The following is an 18,701-nucleotide window of genomic DNA, read 5'->3' as shown; positions in this document are numbered from 1 at the left end:
GGCCTCTGTCTTTCTCTATGGTTGGGGCATAGCCTCTTTATTTGGGGCAGACAATGATGTTTTCTATCATCTCTAGTTGAAGTGTTGTGTCAAGGTGCGTCTTGTGTCGCCAGATGTCTTGGAGACAGATATTCCACACCAGCTGCGTGGTGCTTCTGGTACAGCTGCTCTGTCTGGAGGCAGTGCCCATCAGTCTGGACAAGACCAAGGTGAACCAGCCGGAGGACAAAGCCTCAGAGCCATCACCAAGTGTGGTAAGAGTTGGTGAAGGATCACGTACCAAGCAAGCACAGTGGAGAAACATGGCAGGCAGAGCAGCCCTAACAGCCATGAAAAAAGCAGTCATTTGTGTTTCCTGTATGAGCTCACACCAGTTATACCAGCTAGCAAAGATTTTCTCGTACATAATTTATTGAATTCTAAAGTATACAGACTGAACTGAAGGTCTATTGGATGATGCATGAGCTAGTATGCATGTTATGCATACTACTACTACTTACTACATTATTTCATGTAACAGGACACTGGACTCCACTATGACCGTTATCTCAGGGAAGTCATTGATTTTCTGGAAAAAGACCAGCATTTCAGAGAGAAGCTCCATAACACAGATATGGAGGACATAAAGATATTCTAACTGTCCTGCTCATTCTTGTCGTTCTTACTCTCTCCTTGAGTCATTAGTCATGAAAAATTCAAAACAGCAGCAGTATGATAATGATTACATCACTTTTCCTACAGATGGGGAAGCTGGCCAAAGAGCTGGACTTTGTCGGCCACCATGTAAGGACACAACTGGATGAGCTAAAAAGGCAGGAGGTTAGCCGGCTACGGACACTGATCAAAGCCAAGCAAGACATTGAAGGAGGGAACGGTATGCTGCCCAGTGAAAAGACCATTAATATTCCTTAAGTGCTGTACTGTTACCATCTAGAAACACTAGGGCGTGTGGGCAAGTGACCAAGAAGTACATTTTTGAGGGAAAGGTCTCAGGAGGATGTGGTTACTGTAGCGTCAGTGTTGAGTCACCTACTTACTTGTGAAACATGCTTCTGAAAATCTCTGCTTCGAATCACAATAATAACCGCACACTATTACAGACAACAGTAACGTCTCACTTCAACCTCTAATAGGAAGGATTACAGGCTAGTATAGATGCACACGGGGTGAGCTTTGCCACTGGATAACTATTACAGTGCCAATGTCAGGTCATCAAATGTCATATTTGTGTAATGACTCTGTTAAACCTCACTCACAGATATGGCAGTAGACCACCAAGCTCTGCTGAAACAGTTTGAGTACCTGAACCACATGAATCCTCACACCTTTGAAGTGGAGGATCTGGACAGACTCATCAAATCTGTAAGTATAATGTAGAATGCATGGTACGTACATACAGTAGCTTACTAAAGTACCTGTAGTCCTTTTCTCTTCAAGACATTTTAACTCTCATCCTTCATTTGACCACAGGCCACAAACGATCTGGAGAACTATGACAAGGAGCGCCATGAGGAGTTCAAGAAGTACGAGATGACGAAAGACCATGAGCGAAGGGAACACCTCAAGACTAGACGATGGAGGGAGGAAGAAGGAGGAAGAACATTACGAGGAGATGAAGAAGAAACATGCAGACCATCCCAAAGTCAACCATCCAGTAAGTCCAACTGCACTTGGATGATATGTTGCACACATATGGTCTAGCCAGTCTCTAGACCATGGATGGGTAAGTTTGATGTGGGGGCGGGTGGTGGGGGGCCGCAATAAATCTGAACTCATCATGAGTGGCTCGAGGGTCTGTATCTAAACATTTTTTAGCTGACATGGTTTAATTGAGTGACTGACATAACGAGAAACTGCTGATGCACAACCACATTTCAAAATGGGATCTTGTGTTTTCTACTATTCTAACTCCCAGCAGTTAGTTGAGACCCCAAATTAGTTCCTAAACAATATACACTGACTGTAGAAAACATTAATGACACCTGCTCTTTCCATGACATAGCTTTCACCCGGTCAGTCTATGATCCCTTATTGATGTCACTTGTTAAATCCACTTCAGTGTAGATGAAGGAGAGGAGACAGGTGAAAGAAGGATTTTTAAGCCTTGAGACAATTGATACATGGATTGTGTGTGTGCCATTCAGAGGGTGAATGGGCAAGACAAAAGGTTTAAGTACCTTTTGAACAAGGTATGGCAGTAGATACCTGGCGCACCGGTTTGAGTGTGTCAAGAACTGCAACGCTGCTGGGTTTTTCACGCTCAAGAGTTTCCTGTGTGTATCATGAATGGTCCACCATCCAAAGGACATCCAGCCAACTTAACACAAGCGTGGGAAGCATTGTAGTCAACATGGTCCAGCATCTCTGTGGAATGCTTTCAACACCTTGTAGTCCATGCCCCGACAAATTGAGGCTGTTCTAAAGGCAAAAGAGGGTAGAACTCCATATTAGGAAGGGGTTCCTAATGTTTTGTACACTCATGCTAATGTTTTGTACACTCATGCTAATGTTCTGTACACTATGCTGTATATGTTTATTTGTTTATGGAAATTGATCTGCGAGCCTACAAAAGGGTTCAAATGCAAAATTTAAATTGTCTATTTCTGCTCTAAACTTTCCCCATAATGATTTAGCTCAAGTTAGCCATTTATATCTAACAGGGGATGAACATTTGTTGTTTTTTGCTATGCAGGGCAGCCAGAATCAGTTCAAAGAGGTGTGGGAGGAAGCAGATGGTCTTGACCCTGAAGATTTTGACACCAAGACCTTTTTCAAGCTGCATGGTAAGTTCTCATCAATAGACATCACAGGTTGGGGCAGGTACATCCATCTCAGAGTTCCTTAACATTCTTGCGTTTGAATTTTCAGATTCCAATGGAGATGGCTTCTTCGATGAGCAGGAATTGGAGGCATTGTTTACCAAGGAGGTAAAGATTTGTCCTCTTTTTGAATGTTTCACTTGCAATGATGATGAAACGTGTGCATGTATAGATAACGGTTCATTCTGTGGGCTCAGCTGGAGAAGATCTATGATCCTACCAATGAAGAGGACGATATGGTGGAGATGGAGGAGGAGCGCCTGCATATGAGAGAGCACGTCATGAGCGAGGTATACTGTTGTCCCGGCCGTGAACCTTGCATACTACACTGCTCAAAAAAACAAAGGGAACACTTAAACAACACAATGTAACTCCAAGTCAATCACACTTCTGTGAAATCAAACTGTCCACTTAGGAAGCAACACTGATTGACAATACATTTCACATGCTGTTGTGCAAATGGAATAGACAACAGGTGGAAATTATAGACAATTAGCAAGACACCACCAAAAAAGGAGTGGTTCTGCAGGTGGTGACCACAGACCACTTCTCAGTTCCTATGCTTCCTGGCTGATGATTTGGTCACTTTTGAATGCTGGCAGTGCTTTCACTCTAGTGGTAGCATGAGACGGAGTCTACAACCCACACACGTGACTCAGGTAGTGCAGCTCATCCAGGATGGCACATCAATGCGAGCTGTGGCAAGAAGGTTTGCTGTGTCTGTCAGCGTAGTGTCCAGAGCATGGAGGCAGGCCAGTACATCAGGAGATGTGGAGGAGGCCGTAGGAGGGCAACAACCCAGCAGCAGGACCACTACCTCCGCCTTTGTGCAAGGAGGAGCACTGCCAGAGCCCTGCAAAATAACCTCCAGCAGGCCACAAATGTGCATGTGTCTGCTCAAATGGTCAGAAACAGACTCCATGAGGGTGGTATGAGGGCCCGACGTCCACAGGTGGGGGTTGTGCTTACAGCCCGGTTTGGCGGTGGGTCAGTCATGGTGTGGGGTGGCATTTCTTTGGGGGGCCGCACAGCCCTCCATGTGCTCGCCAGAGGTAGCCTGACTGCCATTAGGTACCGAGATGAGATCCTCAGACCCCTTGTGAGACCATTATGCTGGTGCGGTTGGCCCTGGGTTCCTCCTAATGCACGACAATGCTAGACCTCATGTGGCTGGAGTGTGTCAGCAGTTCCTGCAAGAGGAAGGCATTGATGCTATGGACTGGCCCGCCCGTTCCCCAGACCTGAATCCAATTGAGCACATCTGGGACATCATGTCTCGCTCCATCCACCAACGCCATGTTGCACCACAGACTGTCCAGGAGTTGGCGGATGCTTTAGTCCAGGTCTGGGAGGAGATCCCTCAGGAGACCATCCGCCACCTCATCAGGAGCATGCCCAGGCATTGTAGGGAGGTCATACAGGCACGTGGAGGCCACACACACTACTGAGCCTCATTTTGACATGTTTTAAGGACATTACATCAAAGTTGGATCAGCCTGTAGTGTGGTTTTCCACTTTTGAGTGTGACTCCAAATCCAGACCTCCATGGGTTGATACATTTGATTTCCATTGATAATTTGTGTGATTTTGTTGTCAGCACATTCGACTATGTAAAGAAAAAAGTATTTAATAAGAATATTTAATTCATTCAGATCTAGGATGTGTTGTTTTAGTGTTCCCTTTATTTTTTGGAGCAATGTCTATTCCCATGGATTGCTAGCACTGAAAGTTAGAGATTGGTTTAGTTGATTTAATGAAATAAATAGTTCACATGGTGACTGATCTCACTGTTTACAGGTGGACACCAACAAAGACCGACTGGTCTTCTTAGAAGAGTTCCTGATTGCTACAAAGAAAAAGGAATTCCTGGAACCAGATGGTTGGGAGGTGTGGTAGCCATATCTATTTAACTGTCATTCATACAGGCCTACTTTTAATATTTCAACATTATAACTCATTATTATGAAATGGCAAGAGTAACAAAAACCACACCATATCTCTAAACACTCCTACATTCAACCACACTGTAATTATGTTGCTTTTCATATCAATAAGGAGAGGTAGAATGAACCTCCTTTTATTAGACCTTAGAGCAGAACCAGGCCTACACAGACGAGGAGATGAGGAAGTTTGAGGAGCACCTGACCCAGCAGGAAGAGGACCTCAACCAAAAAGCATCAGACCTCCAGAAACAGAGGGATGAGTTGGAGAGGCAACAGGAACAGCTCAACTCACAGAAAGTAGAGCTTCAGCAGGTACAGAGTGTGCAGTGGTAGAACAGACACAACCAACAGGTTCTCTGTGACTGTAATGCACTTCTTTTGTGTGGTATTGTTCTTTTTGACATGAGCTGACATGTTTACCTACAACCATTCATCTGCTTATCTCTGTTTGTCTGTGGTGTTTCAGGCAGTAGAACACATGGAACGGTTGAAAACCCAGAAAGTTGAGCCCCCTCCAGAGGTTCATGGTGAGTGATAGTTTACCCCAATTCCATTTTCTCTTTACTGGTGTGTCGTGTATTTTTCAGAATGTAGAGGTGACTATGGAAAATGGATCTTAAGATGAGAACAATTCTATTGGGGAGAAAATAAACAAAATTCTAAAAAGATGTAAAAAATTCACTGTATTCAAAACTACTCCCTTTTTCAGTAGAAGGGAATGCTATCCCAGAGCCACAAGGAGAGTACCATCCTTTGCCCCCTGGGCCACCAAGATATGTCCCATAACCACCCGGGTATGAAGCAAGACAACCACTTCCAGAACCAAATACCCCACAACACCCAGGATTTGTCCCAACCACGACTCCAGGATCTGCCCCCAGGCCATCAGGCAGTGCCATAGGGCCAACATGACTTACCATGTCATGTTGCCATAGGCCCCCATCAGAACCAGCTCACTCAACCCCAGCTGTCAGATGAAACTATAAACACCTCTGGCTCCATGGCCCCCCACCCACAGACCTTTGCACACTGGACTGGAGGTATATAAGTACTGTGGAGGTCCCTCCATATGGCCATGTGTGGCCCGTTATCCTGAAAACCAGCTGGAGAACACAGGAGGCGTTTACAGTATCTCTGCCCACTTGTGGATATCAATTTGAGCCTAGAAATGTTTTATACGTTTGCAGTCAGGGAATTTGTGTTATAGAGTGCATATATGGTATGGATTGGTCATAAGTGATCATTACTTAAAATGCAGAGCTTTGGTGGAATTGTTTTGGTAGTGTCAATGTATTTTGGAACATCATTTTTAATTAGTGCTGTGTGAAATCATGACAATTAAGCCTAATAATTGTCTGGTCACTTCACCTGAATAATGATAATGTTGTGAAATGTATGGATTCCTGAAAAGGTGACATTTCAAAAGGCACTGAAAATGGCATTGGGAGCATTATGAACAGTAAAGACAACGGTCTCATGCAACAGAATAGAATATAAATATACTTTATTTTTTGTATGGGTTCATTACTGTGTATTACTTCATATTCTCAAGTCTGATAACAGCAATGTATGCTAATGTTGGCTATTTTGGGCACTAGTCATGGGAAACCTGAGTGCATTGCAGTCTTATTTTGTGGTACTTATACTATAGCCAGCCCTTTTGGATTACCTTATTGATGTGCAAATGTAAGAGTCAGTTGATGATCTGGTTATTTCTGTAGAGATTATAGGTAACCACGTCTTGTTTTCACATTTGTGTTTGAGTGAGCCTACTGTTCCTAATGACCTGCAAGTGTGTCTTGGCCAAGGCCAGTACATGTATTGATACTGAACAGCCCGTTACCAGGCAATGTCTACCTTTTGTACTCAGCACATCACCCCCAGAGTCTCTTTTAATTGGCCTTTTTGTTTTACTTTCACCAAATTCTGCTGGCTAGGGCAAATGGTCTTATCTTGCACCATAGAGGTGTGCCTAATCTATCTCTGTATAAAAGATTAGTTTAATTTTCAGATGACCAATTGCACAGGAAAACATCTGTAAAGTGATATTCTTTACAGCTAGAGTTCAAGACTCAGAGTGAAACTGACAGAATCCTTACATTCTACAGACCTACAGTGTAGACATCAGTTCCAAAGTATGTTTTTGGACAGAGCCGATATGAAGTGACAAATGCAAATTTACAGAACATAACAGCTACCATCTGGCCAGAGCAAAATGTACACACAGGAAATCTTCATTTTGGGTAAATCAGTCAGACCTATAACCTGCTTAGACTACACACCATTTGTACTGACTTTACTCCCCAACATGCCATAGCAATACAATGTACAGTATAAACAATCTTCACATTGAGACAATGTCCTTGCATGGTATGACTGCAGTCAATATTGTTTGGTCTTTTGTGTCATGCTTCCAAAACCTGTCTCTAGCCCCAGACAGTTTTGTAAATGATTGCCTATCAAGCAAATACCCAAATAAACAGTCCAACAGCAAAGGCACACATGTTCCAGCTTGATCAGTTTAAGGCTATGCAATAGCATGATTGTGAGAAAGCTAAAGATCTGACAGAGCTACGGGTGGTATGTATGGCTTCAGACCCAGGCTTCATATGGAGAGGAACAGTCAGATCAGGGGAAGGATGGTCCAGGAGGGTAGAGGTGATGTGGAAGAGTTGTTGGTATCCAAGACTAATTGGCTTGATGTCCAGACAGTTGGGTCACCATCCCTCGGCTGGGCTTGAACAGTCCCCCCCGGCCTGCAACCGCCAAGCAGACAGAAAATAATCAGTCAGCTGAGGCCAACCTGTCACCCTTATTCTGGGTTAAGTCTGGGCATGGAGTACAAACAAACATCCACATTCTATAAAATTGCTAGTGTGCACCTGCCAGGGAAGGGATCAACTCTAATATGGAGACAAAGTGGACATTGTTACGAGCAAGCTAATACACCCATCACAAAATGTAATCATGTCAATTCAGTTATATACACAGTGGCATTATTCACTGTGACTAAGAGCTTCGGAAGCTTTTATCCAGGTCTACAGAATATGTATTTTGCCAGATGGAACCAAAAGGGGCGGGGTACATCTGTTGCTCTAGGATTTACAAATAACTCCACAGGTTTACTTTGAAACTCAGTGACATTTGTTTCATGAATGTTAATGGCCAACAATACATGTATGCTCCCATGACAAAATACAGAAGGCAGGGCACAGCAAGTGAGGGAGACAGAAGCAGAGAAGGTCTTTCAGCAAAGCATAACCAAAATCCTCCAACCCACTCTTAACACCAAGATGTCAGCAGAGGCAGATAAGGCTGTGGTGGCACCACAGAGCAGCAGGGATCAACGAAAATAAATTAGCAGCAGACAGCAGGTTATACAACACATCTTTATTGAAACAGTCTCCCAAGGAGTAACATCAGCTTACAAAGAGGATGGAAAAAAACAAACATGTAATGCAATGAGAACCAAAAGCACCAGGGAAAAGTGGTTGACAGGGCTGGGCAGTGACAGAAAATATAAAAGATTCTCATGGATTGGACCGACAGTTGCAGGGGTTTTTTGCATTTATTTTGTACAAAAAATAAATTAATGAAATCTTTCAAGTTTACAGGAATATCTATTTGTTGTTTCAAACACAGACTTGCTGATAAATCTAAATGCTGTGGATTTCAGCTTTACATGTGTTAAAACAAAAGTATCTTAGACATACCAAAGCAGGCTTACTCTGATAAATAGGCTTGGAGAAATGAGAAGATAGATGAGAAAAGAAAAAACTTTTTTTTATAAACGTGAGCTGGGGCAAACATTCATAATATCTGAATGTTCAATGTGGCGGAAGTTGACAATCCTTTAAGCGCTTTAGGATCGCATCGCTTGAGCATTACCTCGAGAGCAACCCCGAGGTCCCTGGGCTGCTCCCCGCTTGTAGCCTGGTTGATATCCCTCCTGTAGAAACAACAGGTCATTCAGAAAGACTTATACAGCACCACACAATCCTAATGCAAGGGTCAAGTGTCTTCTAGTCACTAGGACCTAAATGGTTGGCTGTGCCCTTCCTTACCCGTTGGTAGGTGCTGTTGGAGTAGTCCCGGGGTGCAGTGCTGAACTGGGCCTGTTGCCCATAACCATTGTTTGGAGCGTTCGAGAAGGGAGGGCGATAGCCATCATATCCTCCTGAGGAAGACAACCATTTATGCTGTTAACACCATAATAAATCCCTCCTGTATGAAAGTATGTCCCTTACAGTAAATCAGCTTGAGCTCATACCTCTGAAACCGTTAGAGGATCCTCGGTATCCATTGATCATGCCCCGTGGGTTCCTGGGGCCTCCGCGAGACACGGCCCCCCTGCTGTTATAGAAGGACTGGCCTTGCCGCCCAAAGCCTGGCCCCTGCACCTGGTGGCCTGCTGCCGACGACATCACTTGGTCTTGGGTGTGGAAGCCTCCTACAGCTGAGAACATTATATGGGTCATTAACATTTGACCTTTCTGATCATGCCCTTAGACCCAAGGTCTACTGCTCCTGATTCTGCTCGTCTAAATCACATCCTCAACAGACACCCCCAGTCCCTCTCTCACCGGACTGTAGAGTGTCCTGCTGGATGTCAGGCTCCTCCACGGAGTGCTCCGCCTGGCTACTGAAGCCCTGGCCGTAGCCACTGGGGAACTGCTTCAGACCGTCTGCTTCGTTAGTGGGGGGCACAGGGGCATTCAGGTTGAACACCTTAGGGACACAATACAACCAGAGGAAAGCTTTCATTTAGAGATGCCAGATACCCATGCAGGACAACAGCAAAACACCACTAACAGATTGTAGTCTGATTATTGAGCATACCGTACATACTGTTCAAGGTTTGCAAAAATAAAGTTAATCAGCTTAGAGTTGATTATAAAGCTTTATGTAGACATGGGGGCAGACAAGAAGAGCATTCTGTTCTGCTCTGACAGAAAGGGGGGTGGGGAGGGGGGTATGGGGTGAAGCTTAGTTTTGAGAAATGTAGGCCAACACTGGAATTCTACTTATTAATTCAGTTGATGTCCCAATCAGTTTTCTCATTATCCTTGCAAAGTAAATCTGGTATTACTGTTGTGTGACAGTGTGTACTACTTATTTTCTTCCTGTCGTAAGACACATTATGAATGTGTGGTAAGTGATTAGAGTTAAGTGGGTTATATGACGGTTTTGTTCAAGTGAAGCGATGTCAGTTAAGTCCTCCATTAACAAAGCCTACCGCTTGCATGGACTGGAATGGTGCTGCGTTGACATTGATGCCGCCGCTGTGGGGGGTGGAGACGGGCGGGAAGGCAGAGGGCAAGGAGGACAGGGCGGGGGACTGCTCAGACGACAGGGACATCGAGGCCTGGTTTAGGGAGGGGGCGGGGCGTGGTTGGGAGACAGAGACGTCACATACTTCAATGGTTTTCACAGACACTTCAGGACAGGCAGGTAGGATGAGTGTTAACCATCTCTCACACTACCCAATAACAACCAAGCATAGAGAAGCTCCACCACCCAACCACACACACAGCCAGGGGGGTAGAGGAGGGTGGAGCAGAGGGCACCTTGGGGAGGGAGGGTTTACCTGGATGTGGTCGATGCCGTCTGTCTGTGGCCGGGGCTCTGCTGTGTGGGAGGGCTGGTAGAGAGGCGCTGTGGAGGAGTAGGCATCCGGTGTAGGGGAGACCATGAGGACCTGGGGAGGGAAGGGGGAGAATAAGGGAAGGTTCACATAGTACCCTTGCCATTTAAATAAGTCTGCTCCGGTATCGAGTCTTGGGGATCACTCCTATCAGAATTCTGTTCAAGTATCATTATTGCTACTTACTTGTGTAGATTCAGGAACTGAGCTTGGTTGAGCAAGTCTGGATTCTGAATGAACTGTACACAAGATAAATATAACATGGTTTGTTGGTAAAACAGCTAAGAGCAACAACAAAATAAACAGACAAAACTCAAGAGTATATAAGCAGTACCACACTAACTGGACAGTTAATTAGGTACACCACCCCGCTCACGAAAATAAATCGCTCCTACAGACAATGAGTCACATGGCCTGCTATATAAAGCAGGCAGACAAGCATCCAGATACTATTCGATTATCCTTTAGAATGGGAAAAATAAGTGACCTAAGAGACTGAGCATGGCATGATTGTCGATGCCAGGCTCGCCGGATGCAGTATCTCAGAAATGGCTGGCCTCCTGGTCTTTTCATGCACGACGGTGTCTAGGGGTTACCAAGAATGGTGCGACAAACAAAAAACATCCAGTCTGCAGCAGTCCTGTGGGCAAAAACAGCTCATTGATGAGAGGTCAAAGGAGGATGGCAAGAATCGTGCAAGCTAACAGGCGGGCCACAGAGACAAATAACGTTACAGTATAACAGCGGTGTGCAGAACGGCATCTCGGAATGAACTCGGCAGTCCTTGTCACAGATGGGCTAGTGCAGCAGATGACCACTCCTATCAGCTAAAAACAAGAAGCGTGTCCAGTGGGCATGCGATCACCATTAAGGAGTGGAAATACATTGCCTGGTCCGACGAATACTGGTTCTTGTTGCAACATACTAATTGGCATCATCAGGATTTGGCGTACGTAGCATGAGTCCATGGACCCATCCAGCCTGGTGTGGGGACTGTTTTCCTGGCACACGTTAGGTCCCTTGATACCAATGGAGCAACGAACATTTCCTACACCTTGTAGAATCCACTCCCCAAAGAATTCAGGCTGTTCTAGAAAAAAGGGGGGAGCTGATCCAGTACTAGATGGGTGCACCTAATAAACTGTCAGTGAGTGTAGAAGCGAACATGTGAGGATTACAGCCTCAGTGGTGGTGTTGGTCAGAGGAGAGTTAAAACAGAATGTGATATACTAACACTTACCCATCTGCTGCAGGTCCACGCTCTGTGCAGGCTTCATGGGCTGGGCCAACACGATGGCTGGGTCCAGGGCATGGCCATCAAACTCCAACATGGAGTCCTGTGGAAGGAAGCACATGGGTCAGCATGAACAAGAGACCAAACAGGATCCGATAAGGCACCCAGCGCAGGACCATAGGGGGCAGTTGGAAGGACCATCACCTGCATGAAGTTATAGGTCCCCTGCATCTGGGCCATGAGGTCCTGTACGACCTGCTTCCGGACCACGGGGTCAGGCGTGTGGGAGACTGGGTTCACAGTGTGGGGCTCAGGGGTCATCTGGGGAGGAGGCTGGTGCTGGAGGACGTTGACCACCTAAAGACACAGGGACAGATTTAACCTGTTAAGCCTATAGGGGCGCTATTTCATTATTGGATAAAAAAACGTGCCCGTTTTAAGCGCAATATTTTGTCACGAAAAGATGCTCGACTATGCATTGACAGCTTTGGAAAGAACACAGTCTAACGTTTCCAAAACTGCAAAGATATTATCTGTGAGTGCCACAGAACTCATTCTACAGGTGAAACCAAGATGAAACGTCAAACAGGAAATGAGCAGAATCTCTGAAGCTCTGTTTTCAAATGTCTCCTTATATGGCTGTGAATGCAGCAGGAACGACCATGTGCTTTCTGTGGTTTCTTCAAGATGTCTGCAGCATTGTGACGTATTTGTAGGCATATCATTGGAAGATTGGCCATAAGAGACTACATTTTCCAGGGGTCCGCCCAGTGGCCTTTGTCTAAATTAGTGCGTAATCTCCAGTTGCGGTCATTTTGTCCTGGGATTCAGAACGGAACGCACACTTCCACGAAGGATATATCATCGAAGAGATATGTGAAAAACACCTTGAGGATTGGTTCTAAACAACGTTTGCCATGTTTCAGTCGATATTATGGAGTTAATTTGGAAAAAAGTTCGGCGTAATTGATGACTGGATTTACGTTTTTTTTTGGTAGCCAAACGTGACGCGCCAAACGGAGCGATTTCTCCTAAACAAATAATCTTTCAGGAAAAACTGAACATTTGCTATCTAACAGAGTCTCCTCATTGAAAACATCTGAAGTTCTTCAAAGGTAAATTATTTTATTTGAATGCTTTTCTGGTTTTTGTGAAAGTGTTGCCTGCTAAATGCTAACGATAATGCTAACGCTAAATGCTACGCTAGCTAGCTACTGTTACACAAATGATTGTTTTCCTATGGTTGAGAAGCATATTTTGAAAATCTGAGATGACAGTGTTGTTAACAAAAGGCTACGCTTGAGAGGTAGCATATTTATTTCATTTCATTTGCGATTTTCATGAATAGTTAACGTTGCGTAATGGTAATGAGCTTGAGTCTGTATTCACGATCCCGGATCCGGGATGGGTAGATCAGAGGTTAAACCCAGCTGATGACACCATTGAGCCATGGCGTTACTTGTTGAACCCTAAAAGATTCTGTTTGTGACTGTGTGATATGACAAATGATATGAAAGGTGTAGACATGCAGCATACCTGGACCTCTGCTGTCCACTCCTCTACTTGGTCGTTGCCAGTGCTGCTGTATGTGGTTTCTGGAATGAACTGTCTGTTTACAAACTACACAAATAAACATAAGATCACTTAGATTAGATTCCAATAGGTAAGGTAAACCAGAGAATTCCAAACTTTACAGCAGTTAAGAGTCAGGGTAGAGATTGAACTCACCTCTGTGGCTTCTACTTCAATGGCCTCTGTGTATTCTTCAGTAACTGTTCCCTCTGTAAAAGGAATACACTCTGATTAATATCCACTCATCCAGGTCCACACACTCAGACCAATGTTAGACCAATTGTAACATGAGTTCCCCTCAGATGATAATTTCGTCAGCTGCGTGATTAACATCTGTCTTAAAACGTATTAGTAATTGAGAGATACTGCGACAAAAGTCTCCAACCTCGCAATAGGAAACATTCAGCCAAAGCGAAGAAGTTTAGAGCACTGCCTTCGCCCAATCCTGATACATCCAAATAGCCAGCGCCAAAAACCAAAAAAATAAAACTTAACTAATGGTGCTCATTAGTCCTGGCAGATTCTCAGTCTACACAGAGATCCTGGTTACCTGGTGCTGCAGGCTGCTCCCCGCCCCCAGACAACTCATGCGCCACAGACTGCTCCTGCTGCTGCTCCTCCTCCTCCTCCTCCTCTTCCTCCTCCTCCTCCTCTTTTTCACACACTCCGTTCTGATGCGTTTGTGCGCTATCAAAATAGCCACTCAGCAGCACCTTGTCCAGGGTCTCCTTCAGTGCCTTGTCTATAGGAAAGGGGCAGATCATATTCAGAACGCATTAGAAATGAAACGTTTGTGTTGTGCAACAAACTCAGTCAATAGGCCGGTCTATGCTTGGTATAATCATAGCTGTGACCCATTCCACAGCACCATGCCAGGCCTGGCCAAGATCCACAGCTCGAATCACTTTAATAACCTACAAGTATTTATAATCCACAATGCCATATGATCCACCACAAAGTTGTTGCTGGAACATGTGGGGTGGATGCTCAGCATTTGTGGAATGACAGGTGTCCTGTGTCTGGGCTGGCACTACCCCTCAAAGCCCACTGGCCTAACCCCAGTTCACCCCAACCACCCAGAAAAGCACTTCCCCTTATACATGTTCTGCTAACATGGACTGTATGTCCAGCAAGCCATTTGTGCTTCAAGGGGCTGGAAGGGCTTTAGTCATAACACTGCTCCCAGTTGAGCCAGCTCAGAAATGTCCTTCCAAGCTCTTCTTTTCCCCAAAATCTAAAGATAAGCCCCAAGATACTCAGTATACAGATGGGGGTGTGGGTAACTAATTAAACAAGCCAAAGCCTACATGTACAGAGTAAATGCATTGAGAGCTACTTCAGAAGTGTTAGAAACATACATGTGGTTCCTGCCACAGCCTGGTCTCTGCCCTCTAGCAGTTCCCATAGGTGTAGGGAGGCCTCCTCATACTGGTCAGTCAACCTGGAGAACAGGGTAGGACATTTACAACATGCATACAATCATATTACGTCACTCCATCAAAAAAAGAGAAGCAAAAAGGTTTGTACCTGACGTCATGGTCCCGTTCCGGGCCCACGAGCTTGTAGAAACTGTCCAGTGCGGTGAGGTTAGAGTCAGTGAGCAGGGGGGAACCTGCAGCGGGCTGTTTCAGGTCCTGCCTCGTCTGCTCATCCCCCAGTCGGTCAAGCAGGAACTGCAGCTCCAGCACAGCCTTCAGCCGCCTCTGCTCCGTCTCCTCCCGCTGCAGCTGCTCCCTCCGGGCAGACTTCTTCACTGCTTTCTGAATCTGCAAGGAAACGGGGAAGGAGTTGTCACTGCACTATGGCCACAGTGACTGAGAAACAGCACCTAATAAATACAGTGAGTGTGGTCATAGTGACCAGAATGAAACTTTGAGACAGAACTCACCTCCTGCCCCAAAGACAGGAAGCTCTTCTGCAACTCCCTTGCAAAATCCAAGTTGTTGGTCACTTCCTGGAACTTAGTTAAGGCATCCTACAGATGAGACAAGAGAGGGAATGAACATTAAATATGTTTTGTTAGCTGTGTCACAGATCAAAACAACAAACACCACAGTATAAAATCAATGGAAAGCTGAAGAATGAAAGATTATAGTACATATGCAACAGGTTAAACAATCAAGTTCACAATTGAAGTTCCCTGAGATAACATCAACCCAGACCTGTGTCTGGTACATACCAGCTGATCCTGGTTCAACCGTTCTCCTTTATTTTTCTTGGCCTGGTAGTCATCCAGCTTGCCCTATAGAAATATGGCACATTTAATAAGGGTTACGAGACGGTCTGCTGAGATTCTTTCTGCAGAAATATACTATATCTATTAAGTGCTGTGATTCTAACGCCAAATAAAAGTCACAGGTTAATGATTGATTACACCAACTAAATTTGTCTGTAGCTGTAATCTTAGCCTTAATCTTAGTTACCAACTTTGAGACAAAGTCAATGCATGGTCATAAAGCAGACAATTTTCCCAGACAAGAGAGACATCCCGAATTGCTCTTCAGTTGGGTCTCAAGCAACAACTAAGCATGAAACAACCTATTCTTTTTGGGAGGTATCTGAAAGCATGCTTAGATTAAAAAAAAGGAAACATTGTTACCTTTTTCTTTTCCATGTTGCGGACTTTCTTGTCTATCACCTGCAGGACCTGCTTCATGGCCTCAGACTGGGTCCCAGAACCCAACTCTGGGCTGGAGGACTGAACAGCATTGTGGCCAACTGTTGCTGAAGGCATCTGATGAGAAGACAGAAAATTATGTGTAGCAGTCATTATTAGTGAAGGCTACACAACACTGAGGCTGTAATTGAATACAATAAAGATTAAAATATGTTGATTAAAACAGTTTGCCAATGCATGGTGCTGTAAACAACAAAGGCCGGAACAATGACGTTACATTGTTGACCACACAAGTGGTCAGAGACGTTTTATATAAAAACATTTTTTAAATCAACATGGGGTACTACCCATTAATGTTCCTTGGCGAAAAACTAAGACCTATGAATCACTTTGGATAATATGTCGGTTTGCAGGGTGATTTATGTCAACCGCTAACGTTCGCTAACTCAAGACAAGAAACGTTAGTTATAATTCAATAGCTAGTACCTAGCTAACTAACGACGTTAGTATTCCCAGATTTTTTTTGCCATAAGCCAACTAAGAAGCTGAAGCCGGGGAAGGCACAGGAAAAAGTGGATAAATTGCAAGTCCTTTGTGAGCCGAGGGACTGTCAGCCGAGCATTGGCCATTGAACCGCATAAACGTTACCTGCCAAACTAACGTTAGCATAGCTACACTACTCATCTTCCATCAACATCAAATAAACAACTATTCCGACAAAACACTTGATATAGCTACCTACATGTCGTCACAAGTATAACGTGTATGCCATTTGAAAACAGATGGTCATAAATGAGGCTTAAACTTGAATCCCATCCCACAACAACCCACACCCAGCTACAAGGCTAGCTGAGCTACATTTAGCTAGCTAACGTTCGCTAGTTTCATTTTCTCCTCGCATTGTTACCGCGACCGGCGTTAGCTAGCTGGCAACGCGAATCACTTAGATGCGAGATAGAAATCGATAGCTGACTAGCTAATTAGTTAGCTAACGACATTCGAGAAAAAAATATGAACTACATTTATATGAACAACAGCCATCACACTAGTTTGTTGAAATGTACCTTGCTAATGTGGTCACTGAACTTGGATTCCGTTAAATCAATTGGATGACAGGACAATGCTAGATAGAGACGACTTTAGTCAGAGGCTAGCCTAGCTCGCTAACTTAGCTAGCAAAATTATTTCTGAATTTGACGCTGACAACATCCACTTACCTTAAGGCTATCTGTCTTTGTTCGTCGTCTGACGTTGTAGTTTTAGCTCTATATATTTCGTGTAACTTGTATGTTATTTTGTATCGACAATGGTGTTCTGCCTCCACGGCCTCACCGAGAACTATACACTATACTGCTGGCAGGCTACAGATGCTAACGAGACACGAGAACAGGGTCGGGTGGCTTCAAGGCCCCGTTGGTAGTCCTAGAATTGCCTGAGTTCATCTTGGTAGATTGACAGATTTAACTAGAATCAGTCCTCAACAACATTGCCTATTTAATTGCAGACTAATTATTATGGAAGCTGTATGACAGATTTAGGTAAGCATTTTTATGCAAGTCAATTTGTATTGAATCCCAAATGTATTGCAAGCCATTTACTGAATCCCAAATTTATTTAAGCCATTCTTCTCTGCTTTGAAAAGGACAATAGATTATCTTTTGCAGATCTATCGAATGATTACGTCTAAATAATATCACAGTTTCTAAACCCAAAGGCGCAAAACCGCGAGACTCCCGGGAACAGTTGCCAAACAGACCAGGCCAGGATTTGAGAAGTGAAAAAATATTCCTTAGTTAAGTTTCTCGAAATTTAAAGGCACAACCTTGATTCGAGCCAATGTCGTTAGTAGTTGAACTCCAACCCCGTGAAAGTGACAAACTGACACGTTTTCATTTGTGTCAAAAACAACTATATATCGAAGAAGTGCATTTGAGGGCATGTACACGGATGACGTGTTTCTATGCATCAGTTTAGCTAAACAACGTCGCCATGACATCGCCTACTAATGTGATCGGGGATTTCTATTGGAGAAGCAGTGTTAGCCTATCTTCAAACTGTACTGTGTTTGATAATATTGTTCGCTAATAGTCGACAAATGTTTTATTAACAGGTGCCTGATAATCATTAAGTGATCATGTGTAGTAGGCCTAAATCAAATTGTATTTGCCACATGCTCCAAATACAACAGGTAAACTTAACCGTGAAGTGCTTGCTTATGAGTCCTTCCCAATGATGCAGTTAAAAATAACAAAACAAAGAAAAATGGTGACACAAGAGGAATGACTACACAAGAATGGAGCTAGAGTGCATTCGGAAAGTATTCAGAAACGTTGACTTTTTCCACGACAGCCTTATTCTAAAATTTATTCTATTGTTTTCCCCCCTTTCCCTCATCAATACTCGATAATGACAGAGCAAAAACCGTATAAATGCACCTGCACTGTGATAGTCTCAGAGGTCCGTTAAAAGCGCAGAGAGCATCATGAAGAACAAGGAACACACCAGGCAGGTCCGAGATACTGTTGTGAAGAAGTTTAAAGCCGGATTTGGATACAAAAAGATTTCCCAAGCTTTAAACATCCCAAGGAGTACTGTGCAAGCAATAATATTGAAATGGAAGGAGTATCAGACCACTGCAAATCTACCAAGACCTGGCCGTCCCTCTAAACTTTCAGCTCATACAAGGAGAAGACTGATCAGAGATGCAGCCAAGAGGCCCATGATCACTCTGGATGAACTGCAGAGATCTACAGCTGAGGTGGGAGACTCTGTCCATAGGACAACAATCAGTCGTATATTGCATAAATCTGGCCTTTATGGAAGAGTGGCAAGAAGAAAGCCATTTCTTAAAGATATCCATAAAAAGTGTCGT

General features: G+C 44.2%; 1 protein-coding gene and 1 pseudogene across 3 annotated transcripts; one reads left to right on the top strand and one right to left on the bottom strand.

Moving 5' to 3' along the window:
- Positions 1–53: 53 nt before the first annotated feature.
- Positions 54–5,812, top strand: LOC110526540 (nucleobindin-2-like; annotated as a pseudogene). Its single transcript, XR_016496856.1, has 11 exons — positions 54–254; positions 742–874; positions 1,259–1,362; positions 1,471–1,654; positions 2,693–2,783; positions 2,869–2,927; positions 3,017–3,109; positions 4,617–4,706; positions 4,904–5,074; positions 5,229–5,289; positions 5,472–5,812. The product of XR_016496856.1 is annotated as a nucleobindin-2-like (transcript).
- Positions 5,813–6,249: 437 nt separating this feature from the next.
- Positions 6,250–17,823, bottom strand: LOC110526539 (caprin-1). 2 transcript variants are annotated; one of them, XM_021607591.3, is made up of 19 exons: positions 17,047–17,823; positions 15,812–15,946; positions 15,392–15,454; positions 15,101–15,187; positions 14,740–14,978; positions 14,571–14,653; positions 13,763–13,954; positions 13,369–13,421; positions 13,177–13,260; positions 11,845–11,997; positions 11,647–11,743; positions 10,593–10,645; positions 10,350–10,460; positions 9,999–10,127; positions 9,346–9,490; positions 9,033–9,218; positions 8,827–8,939; positions 8,651–8,711; positions 6,250–7,518 (listed from the first exon to the last, which is right to left on the bottom strand). In XM_021607591.3, the coding sequence occupies exons 2-19, from the start codon at positions 15,944–15,946 to the stop codon at positions 7,451–7,453; spliced, it is 2,052 nt and encodes a 683-aa protein (XP_021463266.3). In that variant the 5' UTR covers positions 17,047–17,823; the 3' UTR covers positions 6,250–7,450. The 2 variants fall into 2 exon arrangements, with proteins under 2 accessions (XP_021463266.3, XP_090094930.1); XM_090238804.1 differs by lacking the exon at positions 9,999–10,127.
- Positions 17,824–18,701: the final 878 nt, after the last annotated feature.

Source organism: Oncorhynchus mykiss, chromosome 6, assembly GCF_057628025.1.
Source record: "Oncorhynchus mykiss isolate SJ-2025 chromosome 6, ASM5762802v1, whole genome shotgun sequence".
Lineage (NCBI taxonomy): Eukaryota > Metazoa > Chordata > Actinopteri > Salmoniformes > Salmonidae > Oncorhynchus > Oncorhynchus mykiss.
Note: the sequence above shows the minus strand (reverse complement) of the source record. Positions and strands in the feature narration are given on the sequence as shown.

What these genes read in the sequence shown, in the direction of transcription:
- LOC110526539 (XM_021607591.3), bottom strand. Translation starts at nt 15,946, where the DNA reads ATGCCTTCAGCAACAGTTGGCCACAATGCTGTTCAGTCCTCCAGCCCA. An exon ending in GCAACATGGAAAAGAAAAAG is followed by an intron (nt 15,455 to 15,811) that starts GTAACAATGTTT and finishes ATATTTCTATAG; the next exon opens with GGCAAGCTGGATGACTACCA. An exon ending in TTGAAGTAGAAGCCACAGAG is followed by an intron (nt 13,261 to 13,368) that starts GTGAGTTCAATC and finishes TTATTTGTGTAG; the next exon opens with TTTGTAAACAGACAGTTCAT.